We start from the raw sequence: 14,121 nt of genomic DNA on the forward strand, positions 1-14,121 counted from the left end.
CTGCTTGAGCAAGGGACTAGAAGACCTCGGTGGGGGGGGGGTGTCCCTTCCAGCTCTGTTATTCTGAGCTCCTTTGACCAAAGCCAGCCAGGATCTGCCGACCTTCAGGCCAGAATTGGATCTACCCGTTTGGGAATACGTTGATTTTCCCCAAGGAAAACCCAAGACTTTTCTTCAACTGGCCTTTTTTTTTCAACCCAGGATGCGGAGCCCGGCCAGCTCATCTCGGCGGAGGCTGGGGAGGGGGGAGGGGGCCCGCTTCCCCTCCCCCCACCCAGCCTCTTTCCCCTCCCCCTCCCCCTCCCCCCTCCCCCTCCCCGGCTTGGCTGCTGAAACTCGATCCGGGCCGTATATCCCCGAAGAGGCGGGCAGCGCTTCTCCGGGCAGGGTCCAGAGCCCCAGGACCGGCGCAAAGCGGAACTTCGCCGGGTCGGACCACGGATGATGCCACATCACAGCGAGCGCTGGCGGCGGCGGCGGCGGTGGTTGCACGCGTGGCTGGCGGCTGCCTTCGCCGCCATCGGCATCCTGGCGCCCACCACCACCTCCTCCTCGCTCGCCGGACCGGCTCCTCCGGGTAAGGGACAAGCGGCCGAGGCGGGGTGGGTGGTCCTCGGGACCCCGAGTGACTCCCAGCCCCCTGGTCGGGGCTGGGGTTGCGTGGGAAGAGGCGGTTCCGGAGTCCAGCTTCCAGGTCGGAGCCTGCCCCGCGTGGGGAGCGCTTTTCCCGAGTCGTGGAGGGGTGGGTGCGTGAGTGGGGGGTGGTCTTCGGGGCCCCGAGTGACTCCCAGCCCCCTGGTCGGGGCTGGGGTTGCGTGGGAAGAGGCATCTCCGGAGTCCAGCTTCCAGGTCGGAGCCTGCCCCGTGTGGGGAGCGCTTTTCCCGAGTCGTGGAGGGGTGGGTGCGTGAGTGGGGGGTGGTCTTCGGGGCCCCGAGTGACTCCCAGCCCCCTGGTCGGGGCTGGGGTTGCGTGGGAAGAGGCGGCTCCGGAGTCCAGCTTCCAGGTCGGAGCCTGCCCCGCGTGGGGAGCGCTTATCCCGAGTCGTGGAGGGGTGGGTGCGTGAGTGGGGGGTGGTCTTCGGGGCCCCGAGTGACTCCCAGCCCCCTGGTCGGGGCTGGGGTTGCGTGGGAAGAGGCGGCTCCGGAGTCCAGCTTCCAGGTCGGAGCCTGCCCCGCGTGGGGAGCGCTTATCCCGAGTCGTGGAGGGGTGGGTGCGTGAGTGGGGGGTGGTCTTCGGGGCCCCGAGTGACTCCCAGCCCCCTGGTCGGGGCTGGGGTTGCGTGGGAAGAGGCATCTCCGGAGTCCAGCTTCCAGATCGGAGCCTGCCCCGCGTGGGGAGCGCTTTTCCCGAGTCGTGGAGGGGTGGGTAGCGAACAGGTCCCGCCGGCAGACGAGGGGGGGGGTGGAGGGAAAGAGCGGGACCCCCACTTTTTCAACAGCCTTGGGACGCCCAGCCTGGGTGTGTGTGTGTGTGTGTGTGTGTGAAGCGCCGAAGTGGGACCCCCCCCTACACCCCCTCCCGACTTCCTGCCGCCGCTTCTCGGGTGGGCTAAGAAGCAGAAGGGAGGCAGGAGCCCCCGAAGGGCGCGCGAGTCCCGGGGGTGGGGTCCCACGCGGGTCCCGTGCGCGCGGGTCCCCTTCGGCCGGGCTCCCGGTCTTTGCAACCCCGCGGAAGAGTCGGCAAGGCCGGCTGTGGGGTCCTTGGTGCTGTCTGAGCTTGGCTGTTTTCTTGCAGACGTTTCATTACCCAGATAGGTAACATCATCAGTGCTAGAAGGGAGGGGGGTTTGCAGGGAGGGAGGGAGGGAGGGAGGGAGGGAGGGAGGAGGAGGAGGAGGAGGAGGAGGAGGAGGAAAGGACTGTGGGGTCCTTGGTGCTGTCTGAGCTTGGTTGTTTTCTTGCAGATGTTTCATTACCCAAATTGGTAACATCATCAGTGCTAGAAGGGAGGGGGGTTTGCAGGGAGGGAGGGAGGAGGAGGAGGAGGAGGATTGTGGGGTCCTTGGTGCTCTCTGAGCTTGGTTATTTTCTTGCAGATGTTTCATTACCCAAACTAGGTAACATCATCAGTGCTAGGAGCTAGAGGAGTTTGCAGAGATGATGATGATGATGATGATGATGATGATGAGGATGAGGAGGAGGAGGAGGAGGAGGAGGAGGAGGAGGAGGAGGAGGAGAACTGTGGTGTCCTTGGTGCTGTCTGAGCTTGGTTGTTTTCTTGCAGATGTTTCATTAGCCAGATAGGTAACATCATCAGTGCTAGAAGGGAGGTGGGTTGGTGGAGAGGAGGAAGAGGACTTTCTGAACTTACTTGTTCTCTTGCAAATCTTTCATGGCCCAGCTAGGTAACATCATCAGTGCTAGAAGGGAGGTTGGGAGGAGGAGGAGGAGGAGGAGGAATACAGTCCAACCCCCTGCTCAAGAGGAGACCCTATACCATTTCAGACAAGTGACTGTCCAGTCTCTTCTTAAAAACCTCCAGTGATGGAGCACCCCCATCTTCTGGTGGCAAGCTGTTCCACTGGTTAATTGTCCTCACTGTTAGGCAATTTCTCCTTAGTCCCAGGTTGCTTCTCTCCCTGATTAGTTTCCATCCATTGTTTCTTGTCCTGCCTTCTGGTGCTTTGGAGAATAAGTTGACCATCCCTCTTCTTTGGGGCAGCCCCTCAAATACTGGAACGCTGCTGTCATGTCCCCCCTAGCCCTTCTTTTCTCTAAAGTGGCCACACCCAAATCCTGCAACTGTTCTTCGTATGTTTTAAGTCCCCAGGCCTTTAATCATCCTAGTTGCTCTTCTTTCCACTTTTTTTCCAAAGTCTCAACCCCTTTTTTCTAAGGTGGTGACCAAAACGTGACGCCGTATTCCAGGGGGCAGCCTTACTAAGGTTTCATAAAGCGGTACTAATGCTCATTAAGAAAACCAAGATCATGGCCTCCAGCCCTCTCAATTCCTGGCAAATAGATGGGGAAGAAATGGAGGTAGTGACAGATTTTATTTTCCTGGGCTCCAAGATCACCGCAGACGGGGACTGCAGCCAAGAAATTAAAAGACGCTTTGGCAAATCTAGACAGCACACTAAAAAGCAGAAACATCACCCTGTCAACAAAAGTGCGTATAGTCAAGGCTATGGTCTTCCCAGTTGCGATGTATGGCTGTGAAAGTTGGACCATAAGAAAGGCTGAGCGCCAAAGAATTGAGGCCTTTGAACTCTGGTGCTGGAGAAGACTCCTGCGAGTCCCTTGGACTGCAAGGTGATCCAATCGGTCAGTCCTAGAGGAGATCAACCCTGACTGCTCTTTAAAAGGCCAGATCCTGAAGCTAAAACTCAGATACTTTGGCCACCTAATGAGAAGGAAGGACTCACTGGAGAAGAGCCTAATGCTGGGGAAGATGGGAGGGCAAGAGAAGAAGGGGACGACAGAGAACGAGGTGGCTGGACGGAGTCACTGAAGCAGGAGGCGTGAGCTTAAATGGACTCCAGAAGATGGTAGAGGACAGGAAAGCCTGGAGGAACGTTGTCCATGGGGTTGCGATGGGTCGGACAGGACTTTGCAGCTAACAACAAACAACAACAATGCTCAACAGCCTCTACCTGCAGCTACTGCTCTCTTGGCTGATAGGTGAAAGGAAGCACCACAGAGGGCCTGTTTCACACCGTCCCCCCCAACCGAAAGACCCTTGTTTCTCCCCAGAGACCCCCTTCCAAAAACTGCTGGTCCCTCTGATAAGTTGTCGAGAGGAAATATCTCCATGATGATGTTGATGTTGTTGTTGTTGTTGTTGTTGTTGATGATGATGATGATGATGATGATGATGATATCAGCTTCGCCTCGCCAAAGATGACCCTAACTTGATGCACCCCGGATGGTGCAGAGCTGAGGCCCCTGGGATTTTTCAAAGATGCTTGAGGTCAGTGTTGTGTCCTGGGTTCTTTGCAGCAAGCAGGAGACCAGGCGAAAGAGTTCAGGCAGGAACATGCTTTATTGAATGCAAAAACTGAACTGTTAACCAAGGCTTCTATGCAGCTATTTACACTGCCGGCCACTAGGTGGCGGCCAATAGGTTTGTAAGAGCCTGTTGCTGCCCTAGAGCCAACCAATGGTGGTCCTGGAGACTGCCTGTCTGAGGAGGCAGCTACCGTTACACAGACTCCCTGACTAAGCAATCTCAAGCAGCATTCAAAGACACGTGGAACAGTTCAAGTAAAATGCCCCCCCCCCGCCACTGCTACCTCCCTCCCATGGCTTGGCAGAGGTCGGGGGAGGCCAAAGTGGGCCTTTCCCTGGACTTCAGCCTGGTCACTTCCAGTGGATGCGCTGAGACGGAGAGTCTGGTTTTCTTTGTCTGCCTTCTCTGGGCAGGCCAAGCGAAACAGCTCTTTGGGGAGAGGTCTCCTCCCATTTTGGGGTGGACCCAAGGGGACAGTCCTCCTTCTGCCCCCCATTCCCTCCACCCCGATTCCTCTTCCTCCCGGTCATTAATCTAATTGCTTTGACCAGCAGCAGAAATAACAATGGCTTCCTGGAGAGTTTGGGCTTCTCCCCTCTCTTTGGAAGACAATTGCCTCCTGCTGGAAAGCAACAGTGGTGGCTTTGGTGCCCCCCCCTCGAGGTCGGGGGGGGGAGGACATGGGTCCCCCTGCTTTGCTTCTCTGTTTCAGCCTGGTCTCCTGGGATGGGCAGCTTTGTAGCCCTGGAGGAGGAGAAAGGCAGCCGTTTTGGCAACCCTTAGGAGACAGGATGGGGCCGCTCATTTGAAAAAGAACAATATAGGAACGCTCATCTCTCTCTCTCTCTCTCTCTCTCTCTCTCTCTCTCTCTCTCTCTCTCTCTCTCTCTCTCTCTCTCTCTCTCTCTCTCTCTCTCTCTCTCTGTCTCCTCCACACTGTTGGAAAAAGGTATGACGCAAGGGAAAAGGTCAATGGTGCCCTTTCTTTCTCCCCCTCTCTCTCTCTCTCTCTCTCTCTCTCTCTCTCTCTCTCTCTCTCTCTCTCTCTCTTTTTCTCTCTCTCTCTCTCTTTCTGTCTCCTCCACACTGTTGGAAAAAGGTATGACGCAAGGGAAAAGGTCAATGGCACCTCTCTCTCTCTCTCTCTCTCTCTCTCTCTCTCTCTCTCTCTCTCTCTCTCTCTCTCTCTCTCTCTCTCTCTCTCCTATTTATTTATTTATTTATTTATTCTTATTCCCATGAATCCTATTGCAAAGTACAAGCCATTTGGTTGCCAAATTTTAAGCACAGAAAGCTGCTCCTGGATGGTTGGGGCATCTGATGGAGCATCAGTGGATGTCTTTCCTACTCAGAGTCTCAGACAGATGGATCATAGACAGACAGACAGACAAAGATGGATGGATAGAGAGAGAGATGTGATAGATGGTGATGATGATGGTGATGATGAAGATAGATAGATAGATAGATAGATAGATAGATAGATAGATAGATAGATAGATAGATAGATAGATGATAGACAGAGATGGATGGATAGAGATAGAGAGATGTGATAGATGATGATGAGAGAGAGAGAGAGAGAGAGATAGACAGAGATGGATGGATAGAGATAGAGAGATGTGGTAGATGATAGATAGATAGATAGATAGATAGATAGATAGATAGATAGATAGATAGATAGATAGATAGATAGATAGATGATAGACAGAGATGGATGGATAGAGATAGAGAGATGTGATAGATGATAGATAGATAGACAGATAGATAGAGATATATATAGACAGACAGATAGAGATAGATATAGATAGATCGATAGAAAGAAGATGGATGGATAGACAGAAGATAGATAGATAGACAGACAGACAGAGATGGATGGATAGATAGAGATAGAGAGATGTGGTAGATGATAGATAGATAGATAGATAGATAGATAGATAGATAGATAGATAGATAGATAGATAGATATATAGATATAGACAGAGATAGAGATAGATATAGATAGATCGATAGAAAGAAGATAGATGGATGGATAGATAGATAGAAGATAGATAGATAGATAGATAGATAGATAGATAGATAGATAGATAGATAGATAGATAGATAGATAGATAGATAGATAGATAGATCTTTATTGGCCAAGTGTGATCAGACACACAAGGAATTTGTCTCCGGTGCATAAGCTCACAGTGTACACAGCTACATCATTAATCATATGTTACAAACGGCAACTCATAAATCTTAAGAAACCAATAGGAGAAGGAAAGATGAGAAGATGAGAAAAAGATGAGAAACAAGATAGTGCTGTGGGAATTAAGTGTTTATTTATTTATTTATTTATTGCATTTATATACCGCCCTTTCCCTGAGGACTCAGGGCGGTTTACAGGGAATTAAAAATCAACATACAAAAGTTAAAAACCAAGTTAAAAAATATTAAATTCACCCTGTACTCTTAAAAACCCCAGTTAAAAATTTTTCTCCTCAGCCTGGGCCCGAGAGCTCAAAGAGCCAGGTCTTCAGGCCCCGGCGGAATGATCGGAGGTCGGGGGCAGTCCTCAGCTCCACCAGCAGCTGGTTCCAGAGGGCAGGCGCTCCCACTGAGAAGGCCCTATCTCTGGGTGTCACCCGCCGGCAATCTCTTACCGGCGGAACCCTGAGCAGACCCTCCCTGTGGGAGCGCACTGGGCGAAGGGCGTTTGATGCCGGCAGCAGGTGTTCCCTCAAATAGCCCGGACCCAGGCCATGTAGGGCTTTATAGGTAATAACCAGCACCTTGAGTGTTCAGCAGAGTGATGGCATGGGGGGGGGATTTCTTTATGTCTAGTTGTTTTGGCGTGCAATGCCTCATAGCAGGATCCTGAGGGGAGAAGCACTTTACGTCCAGGATGTGAGGGGTCTGTAGATATTTTCACAGCCCTCTTTTTGACCCGTACAATATACAGGTCCTCAGTGGAAGGCAGGCTGGTTGCAAATTGTTTTTTCTGCAGTTCTAATTATCCGCTGAAGCCTGTCCCTCTCCTGTTTGGCTGCTGTGCCAAACCAGACAATTACAGAGGTGTAAATGATAGACTCAACAATTTCTCTGTAGAACTGTCTCAACAGATCCTTGGGCAGTCTGAGTTTTCTGAACTGATGCAGGAAGAACATTCTTTGTTGTGCCTTTTTGTCAGAGCGCGCACAGTCTTATTGCGCTGAGATAACCCAGGAGTAAACACAGTAAACAGTGGTTTGTATTAAACGGTGGTTTATCGTACACTATCTACAACAGGGCTTTTAAACCTTTTCACCCACTATACCACGTTTAGGATATGGCAACATCCGAGGACCACCAGTCGCCTAGCAAGGTGTCAAAACCTTGATGACACCCCCCCCCAAAAAGGAAAAAAGTGATGAAGTGCAGGTAGTCCTCGACTTACAACAGTTCGCTTAGCGACTGTTTGAAGTTACAATGGCACTGAAAAAAGTGCCCCCCAAGCCACAGCCGAGCAAGACACCTGCCTGCCTGCCCGGCGGCGCTCTTCCTCCTGTCCGAGGTTTTCATTGTTGTGAGCATTTCTGTTGAGGATTGGCAGTGGGGTTGGGGTGGGGGGTATTTGGTTTTTATTCCCCCCCTCCTCTGCTGGGTGGTTGCAGCAGGTTTTGGTCACTTCACATGACCCTGGGACACTGTGACCGTCATAAATATGAATCAGTTGCCAAGTATCTGAATGTAAATCACAAGACCCTGGAGATTCCACCTGAATCTCCAGCTGATTGGCGCTTCTTCTGGGCTCAGCAAAAGCACCAGGATCAATGCCAAGCTCCAGCTGGAGCCTGGCGCTGATCTTGGCGCTTCCGCTAAGCCCTGACAGCCCTGCAGCTCCAGCCTTCTCTTGCTCAGGCTTGTGCGGTGCTACTACCGGTTCAGCTCATTCCCCTCCCCCACTACCACTTTTCTAGGATGGTTGCGTACCACCTGCTAGGTACCAATGTACCACAGGTGGTACCTGTACCACTGGTTGAAAAGCCCTGATCTACAATATACTGTACACTAGGAACAAAATACATACACGTGGTAATAAAGCAAACTCCAACACACAGCAGTTACAGCAGGAAACGGATGAGAGACACTCTAGCAAAAGCCTTCCCTTTTATACACAGGCTCTTAAAGGGACACAGACCCTGCTGAGTCATTCCTATCATTGCATCATTCACCTTACATTACATCAGCCGGTTAGCCTTTAAATCATTACCCTGACACTTTTTTGATGATGGCTCTAATGTTAGGTGTCCATTGCAAGTCCTTGGAGATAATACAGCCTAGAAACTTGAAGGTCTCTACTGTTGACATTGGGTTGGCTAATGTTGTAAGAGGTGGTTAGAACAGGAGAGCTCCTTCTAAAATCTGCTATCATCTCTACAGTTTTGAATGGGGGGGGGCATCTTGAGAGAAGAGGTCTGGAAACCACCAGTCACAGAGCTGGGGACTTCTCAAACTGACTATGAAGAAGACTTCAAGTCTTCCTAGGAGATGCCTTCTCTTTTAGCACACTTTCAGCCTGTGGTCACCAAAAGTCCCAGGCCAGAATTCCAAATAATCTGAAACAAAGGTAGCATTGCCTAGTGATCATGGCAAGGGCAGAAACAGACTGAGCGAGACCTGGGTCAAAAAGAAGCAACTGTGAGAGGGACCTTGGAGTCCTAGTGGACGATCACTTGACTACGAGCGAGCCGTGTGCAGCAGCAGCCAGGAAAGCTAATACAGTCCTGGGTTGCATAAACAGAGGCGTAGAATCAAGATCATGTGAAGCATTAGTACTGCTTTATAAAGCCCTAGTAAGACCACATCTGGAATACTGCAGCCAATTTTGGTCACTACATCACCAGGGGGGAAAAAAGATGTTGAGAGTTTGGAAAAAATTCAGAGAAGAGCAACTAAGATGATCAAAGGCCTGGAGACTAAAACATACAAAGAATGGCTGCAGGACTTGGGTTTGGCTAGTCTAAAGAAAAGAAGAAATAGGGGAGACACGATTGCAGTGTTCCAGTATTTGAGGGGCTGCCACAAGGAAGAGCGGGGTCAAACTATTCTCCGAAGCACCAGAGGGCAGGACAAGAAACAATGGTTGGGAACTGATTAAAGAGAGAAGCAACCTGGAATTGAGGACAATTAACCAGTGGAACAGCTTGCCTCCAGAGGCTGGACTAGAAGACCTCCAAGGTCCCTTCTTTTCCTTCCCAAAGTTCTGATTTGGCAAGACAGATATACCTCAGATGGGGTGGGGTGGGGAAATCCATATTTGTGAATAATCCGAATAAGGATCCTTTGCAATTCTCTTCATCTGGCTCAAGCAACTTAAAACTTGCTGCAAGACACTCATATGGTGCTATCCTTCCCCCCCTCCCCCATTTCCCTCCCCCCACTTTAAGTTACAGAGTTTTCAAGTCACATCTAATGGTTAATTTGTGGTTTCTTCATGGTCTGCTGCATGCTCACTCTCCATCTTGGGAAGTGAAGAATTAAAGCGAGCGAACAATAACAAGTGACGTCAGACATATTGGTTTAATTTCTTGGTGGTGTCTGAGAGGAATTTCAAGAGTTTGGTGCTCGGGTTAAATCTCTTTCAGGTGCCCCAAATATCAATAAGCTAAAAACTTACTGATGAATGTAATAAATATGTCTTTACGTAGCGGTAAGAATAAAAAATATTAGCTTAAACATGAGATAGTAGATACAAAGAGGAAGAGAGAGGAAGTATTAAACACTGAAATAAAATAAATTTGGGTTATTAAATTTAAGGTATTTGGATATTATCAGAAAATAAGAATATCATATTGTATTATTAATTTGTTGATGTAAATGGTGAGAACTTAAATAGGTAAGACGTGTACCCTGAAGACCAGATTTTTGTCAGGAATTGTGAGAAAGGGAATTGGGGTCATTTACAAATTTGGAAATGATCGATATTAAACGTTAAATTTAAACATCAATGGAAAATTAAAATTGGGAAAAATTCACTGGGTCATCGACTGTCTAAAAAGATTGAATGTTAAAACAATTATTATTAATAATAACAACAACAACAGCAATAACAACAACTACCAGAATTGTGTATCTGTCACAATCTCAGATGGAGAAGTGTGATGTTAAAAATGGTGGTAAAAGGTAAAGGTTCCCCCGCACATGCGTGCTAGTCGTTTCTGACTCTAGGGGCCAGTGCTCATCTCCGTTTCAAAGCCGAAGAGCCAGCGCTTGTCCGAGGACGTCTCCGTGGTCATGTGGCCGGCATGACTAGACGCCAAAGGTGCACGGAACGCTGTTACCTTCCCACCGTGGTGGTCCCTATTTTTCTACTTGCATTTTTACATGCTTTCGAACTGCTAGGTTGGCAGAAGCTGGGACGAGTAACAGGCACTCACTCTGTTACGCGGCACTTGGGATTCGACCCGCCAAACTGTCGACCTTCTGATCGACAAGCTCAGCGTCCTAACCCACTGAGCCACCGCGTCCCTTCAAAATGGTGGTACCAGGACTGAAATTTCCATTCGTCTCTCAGATGCTCTCCAGATTCTCTCTTCCCCTCATTTGGTGGCAGGTCCTAGAGGAGCAGCGATGGATGTCCTGTTTGTGGAGTGATTGTGGTGAAGGCACAATCATCTTTACACGGACACAATTCTCCTGACTTCTAAAAAGTAGGCATCAGGGCAGTAAATGATGTTGAACGCAGCATGAACCCCTTTCAGATCCTGGCTCTAAAAGAACCCTTCTACCTGGAATAATCAATCAATCAATCAATCAATCAATCAATCAATCAAAATAAAGTTGGAAGGGACCTTGGAGGTCTTCTAGTATAACCCCCTGCTCAAGCAGGAGAGACATAGACCATTTCAACCAATCACTCAATCCATCCATCCATCCATCCATCCATCCATCAATCCAACAGAATAGAGCTGGAAGGGACCTGGGAGGTCTTCTAGTCCAGCCCCGGACTCAAACAGGAGACCCTATACCAGGGGTGTCAAACTGCTGGCCCGCGGGCCGGTTGCATCATACAGAGGCCGCGCCCACCCCAGCTCTGGCAATGCAAAAAAAAAAAGTCACGATATGTCGTGTGACGCGGCGAGTTTGACACCGGCGCCCTGTACCCTTTCAGACAAGTGACTCTTAACTCTCTTCTTAAAAGCCTCCAGTGATGGAGCACCCACAACTTCTGGTGGCCAGCCGTTCCACTGGTTAATTGGTCTCACTGTTAGAAAGTTAGTCTAGGTTAGGTTAAGTTAAGTTAAAAGTTAAATTAAGAATAAGCCCAAAGGCACACCTGAAAGGCCAAAAGGGAGTCAGCTTCTTTTCATTCACACCATCACAAAACTGGGAAATCACTTCTGAACTTCTCTGGTTACTGACAAAACGTTTCCCACTAGAGGGGAGCAGAGATCCGTGCTCTGCTTCAGCTCCGCTTCCGGAGATTCAACTTCTCCTTCTGGTTCAAAAGCCAATCCACCTGAAAGTACTAACACTGACGGGAATGGCGTAGCTTTGACCCGCCATTTGCCCACTCCTGGGATGCTCTTGGTTGCTGGCCAAATGAAAATGGTTTCCCCTTAGTAGTCTCCACTCAGAGTGGAAAGTATGGGGAGAAGAAGTAATTCATCGGGGGTGGGGTGGGGAGGTGTCAGCCTGGAATGCAGAACCGTCTCCCCTGCCTATCTTTTCATGACATTTAGCGACGGGATCAATAAGGGGAAACTGAAGACTCTGGCAGATGTTCCTCTCTGCCACTAAGTGGAATTTGCTCACAGGAGAAGGACATGACTTCAGGCTGCTTAAGTACTCACTCCGCTGGAATTGGGTTGTTGTTGTTGTTAGCTGCGAAGTTGTGTCCGACCCATCGCGACCCCATGGACAATGTTCCTCCAGGCCTTCCTGTCCTCTACCATCTTCTGGAGTCCATTTAGGCTCACGCCTACTGCTTCAGTGACTCCATCCAGTCACCTCATTCTCTGTCGTCCCCTTCTTCTATTGCCCTCCATCTTGCCCTCCATTAGGCTCTTCTCCAGTGAGTCCTTCCTTCTCATGAGGTGGCCAAAGTATTTGAGTTTCAACTTCAGGATCTGGCCTTCTAAAGAGCAGTCAGGTTTGATCTCCTCTAGGACCGACCGGTTTGATCGCCTTGCAGTCCAAGGGACTCGCAGGAGTCTTCTCCAGCACCAGAGTTCAAAGGCCTCAATTCTTTGGCGCTCGGCCTTTCTTATGGTCCAACTTTCACTGCTATACATTGCAACTGGGAAGACCATAGCCTTGACTATACGCACTTTTGTTGACAGGGTGATGTCTCTGCTTTTTAGTGTGCTGTCTAGATTTGTCATGGCTTTCCTCCCGAGGAGCAAGTATCTTTTAATTTCTTGGCTACAGTCTCCATCTGCAGTGATCTTGGAGCCCAGGAAAATAAAATTTGTCACTACCTCCATTTCTTCCCCATCTATTTGCCAGGAATCGAGAGGGCCAGATGCCATGATCTTGGTTTTCTTAATGTTAAGTTTCAACCCAACTTTTGCACTCTCCTTCTTCACCTGCAACAAGAGGCTCTTTAGTTATTCTTCACTTTCTGCCATTAGAGTGGTATCATCTGCATATCTTAGGTTGTTGATATTTCTTCCGGCAATCTTAATTCCAACTTTTGATTCCTCTAACCCTGCCTTTCTCATGATGTGCTCTGCATATAAGTTAAATAGGCAGGGCAACAGTATACAGCCTTGCCGGACTCCTTTCCCAATTTTGAACCAATCAGTGGTTCCGTGTCCAGTTCTCACTGTTGCTTCTTGACCCGCATATAGGTTTCTCAAGAGACAAATAAGATGGCATGTGTGGTTGGCTGAGGAATTCTGGGAGTTGAAGTCCACAACTCATAAAAGGGCCAAGTTTGAAGACCCCTGCTCTACAGCGTTGTTTTGAGGGTAGAAGTTGAAACAGCTTATCTCCAGAATGTGAGGGCGTCTGCAGATATTGTCCTAGCCCTCTTTCTGTAAACAGGTCCTCAATGGAAGGCAGGAAGAAGACTTGGAGAACGAGAAGAAGGCCTGGACCACAAAAGCCACAATGTTTGGCACCTGGTCAGAGGGTGGCATGCAGAGCCTGTCCAGGCCAGACACCGAGTTGCCTTGATTGCACGATTCAGAGAATTCTCCAGACCTTGCGGTTTTATTGATTAAATCATGTTTCTCCTGAATAAGATCCACTCCCAAAACTCACACCGTCGGACACGCCAGCATCTGGCAAACCACTGGAAATGTATCGATAATTCTTGTCCTTAGTCTTTGCCTGCTTCCAGGTAGTTCTTGATCGATTATTAATATTAATATTATTAATATGAATACTAGGAATAAATATTAATATTAATCTCCTTTCTTCCAGCAAACTGCGTAGACATCGCCTTGGGCTCTTGCAACGACGTATCTTATTCCAAAACGACGTATCCCAATTTACTGGATCAGAAGACCCGAGAGGCGATTGAATTCAGTTCTGAATACGTCCTGGTGAGCGTGCTCCACAACCTGCTACAGGGAGAATGCAATCCTGACCTGCGACTCTTGAGTTGCTCCATTATGGCCCCGAAGTGTGATAACGGCACGGTCGCAAAGCCCTGTCGAAGGGTGTGCGAAAGCCTGAAAAAAAATTGCCTGCCGGCGTTCGACGCAATTGAAATGGCCTGGCCCTATTTCTTGGACTGCGACCGCTTCTTTGTGGATGAAGCAGAAGGATGCTTTGACCCACTGGAGAAGCTGCGAGGTAAGAGGCTGGAAGTGATTTCAACCGGACGGCAAGATTTAGTTTGAATCCTTGAATCTAGGGCAGGGGTAGGCCACTTTGGCTCTTTTATGACTCATGGACTTCAACTCCCAGAATTCCTGAGCCAGCATGGCTCAGCTTGGAAACCTCTCCCTTTCTCCTCAGCGTGGCTGGCTCAGGAATTCTGGGAGTTGAAGTCCACAAAGCTGCCAAGTTCGTAGATCCCTGATATACAACATATGTATAGACCAGGGGTAGGCAACCTTGGCTCTTTTATGACTCGTGGACTTCAACTCCCAGAATTCTTGAGCCAGCATGGCTCAGCATGGAAACCTCTCCCTTTCCCCTCAGCGTGGCTGGCTCAGGAATTCTGGGAGTTGAAGTCCATGAGTCATAAAAGGGCCAAGTTT

The 14,121-nt window shown here is 49.4% G+C and overlaps 1 protein-coding gene across 1 annotated transcript in view; it reads left to right on the forward strand.

Moving 5' to 3' along the window:
* Positions 1-444: 444 nt before the first annotated feature.
* LOC308670811 (carboxypeptidase Z-like) overlaps positions 445-14,121 on the forward strand; it is a gene marked incomplete at its 5' end in the record, with an annotated part of 22,695 nt that continues 9,018 nt past the window's right edge. Inside the window, 2 exons of the mRNA XM_081332556.1 lie at positions 445-577; positions 13,337-13,725. Of these exons, the coding sequence (XP_081188682.1) occupies positions 445-577; positions 13,337-13,725 (522 nt within the window). The remainder of the gene's footprint in view (positions 578-13,336; positions 13,726-14,121) is intronic.

This window comes from Vipera berus (assembly GCF_964194415.1).
Source record: "Vipera berus genome assembly, chromosome: 7".
Classification (NCBI taxonomy): Eukaryota; Metazoa; Chordata; class Lepidosauria; order Squamata; family Viperidae; genus Vipera; species Vipera berus.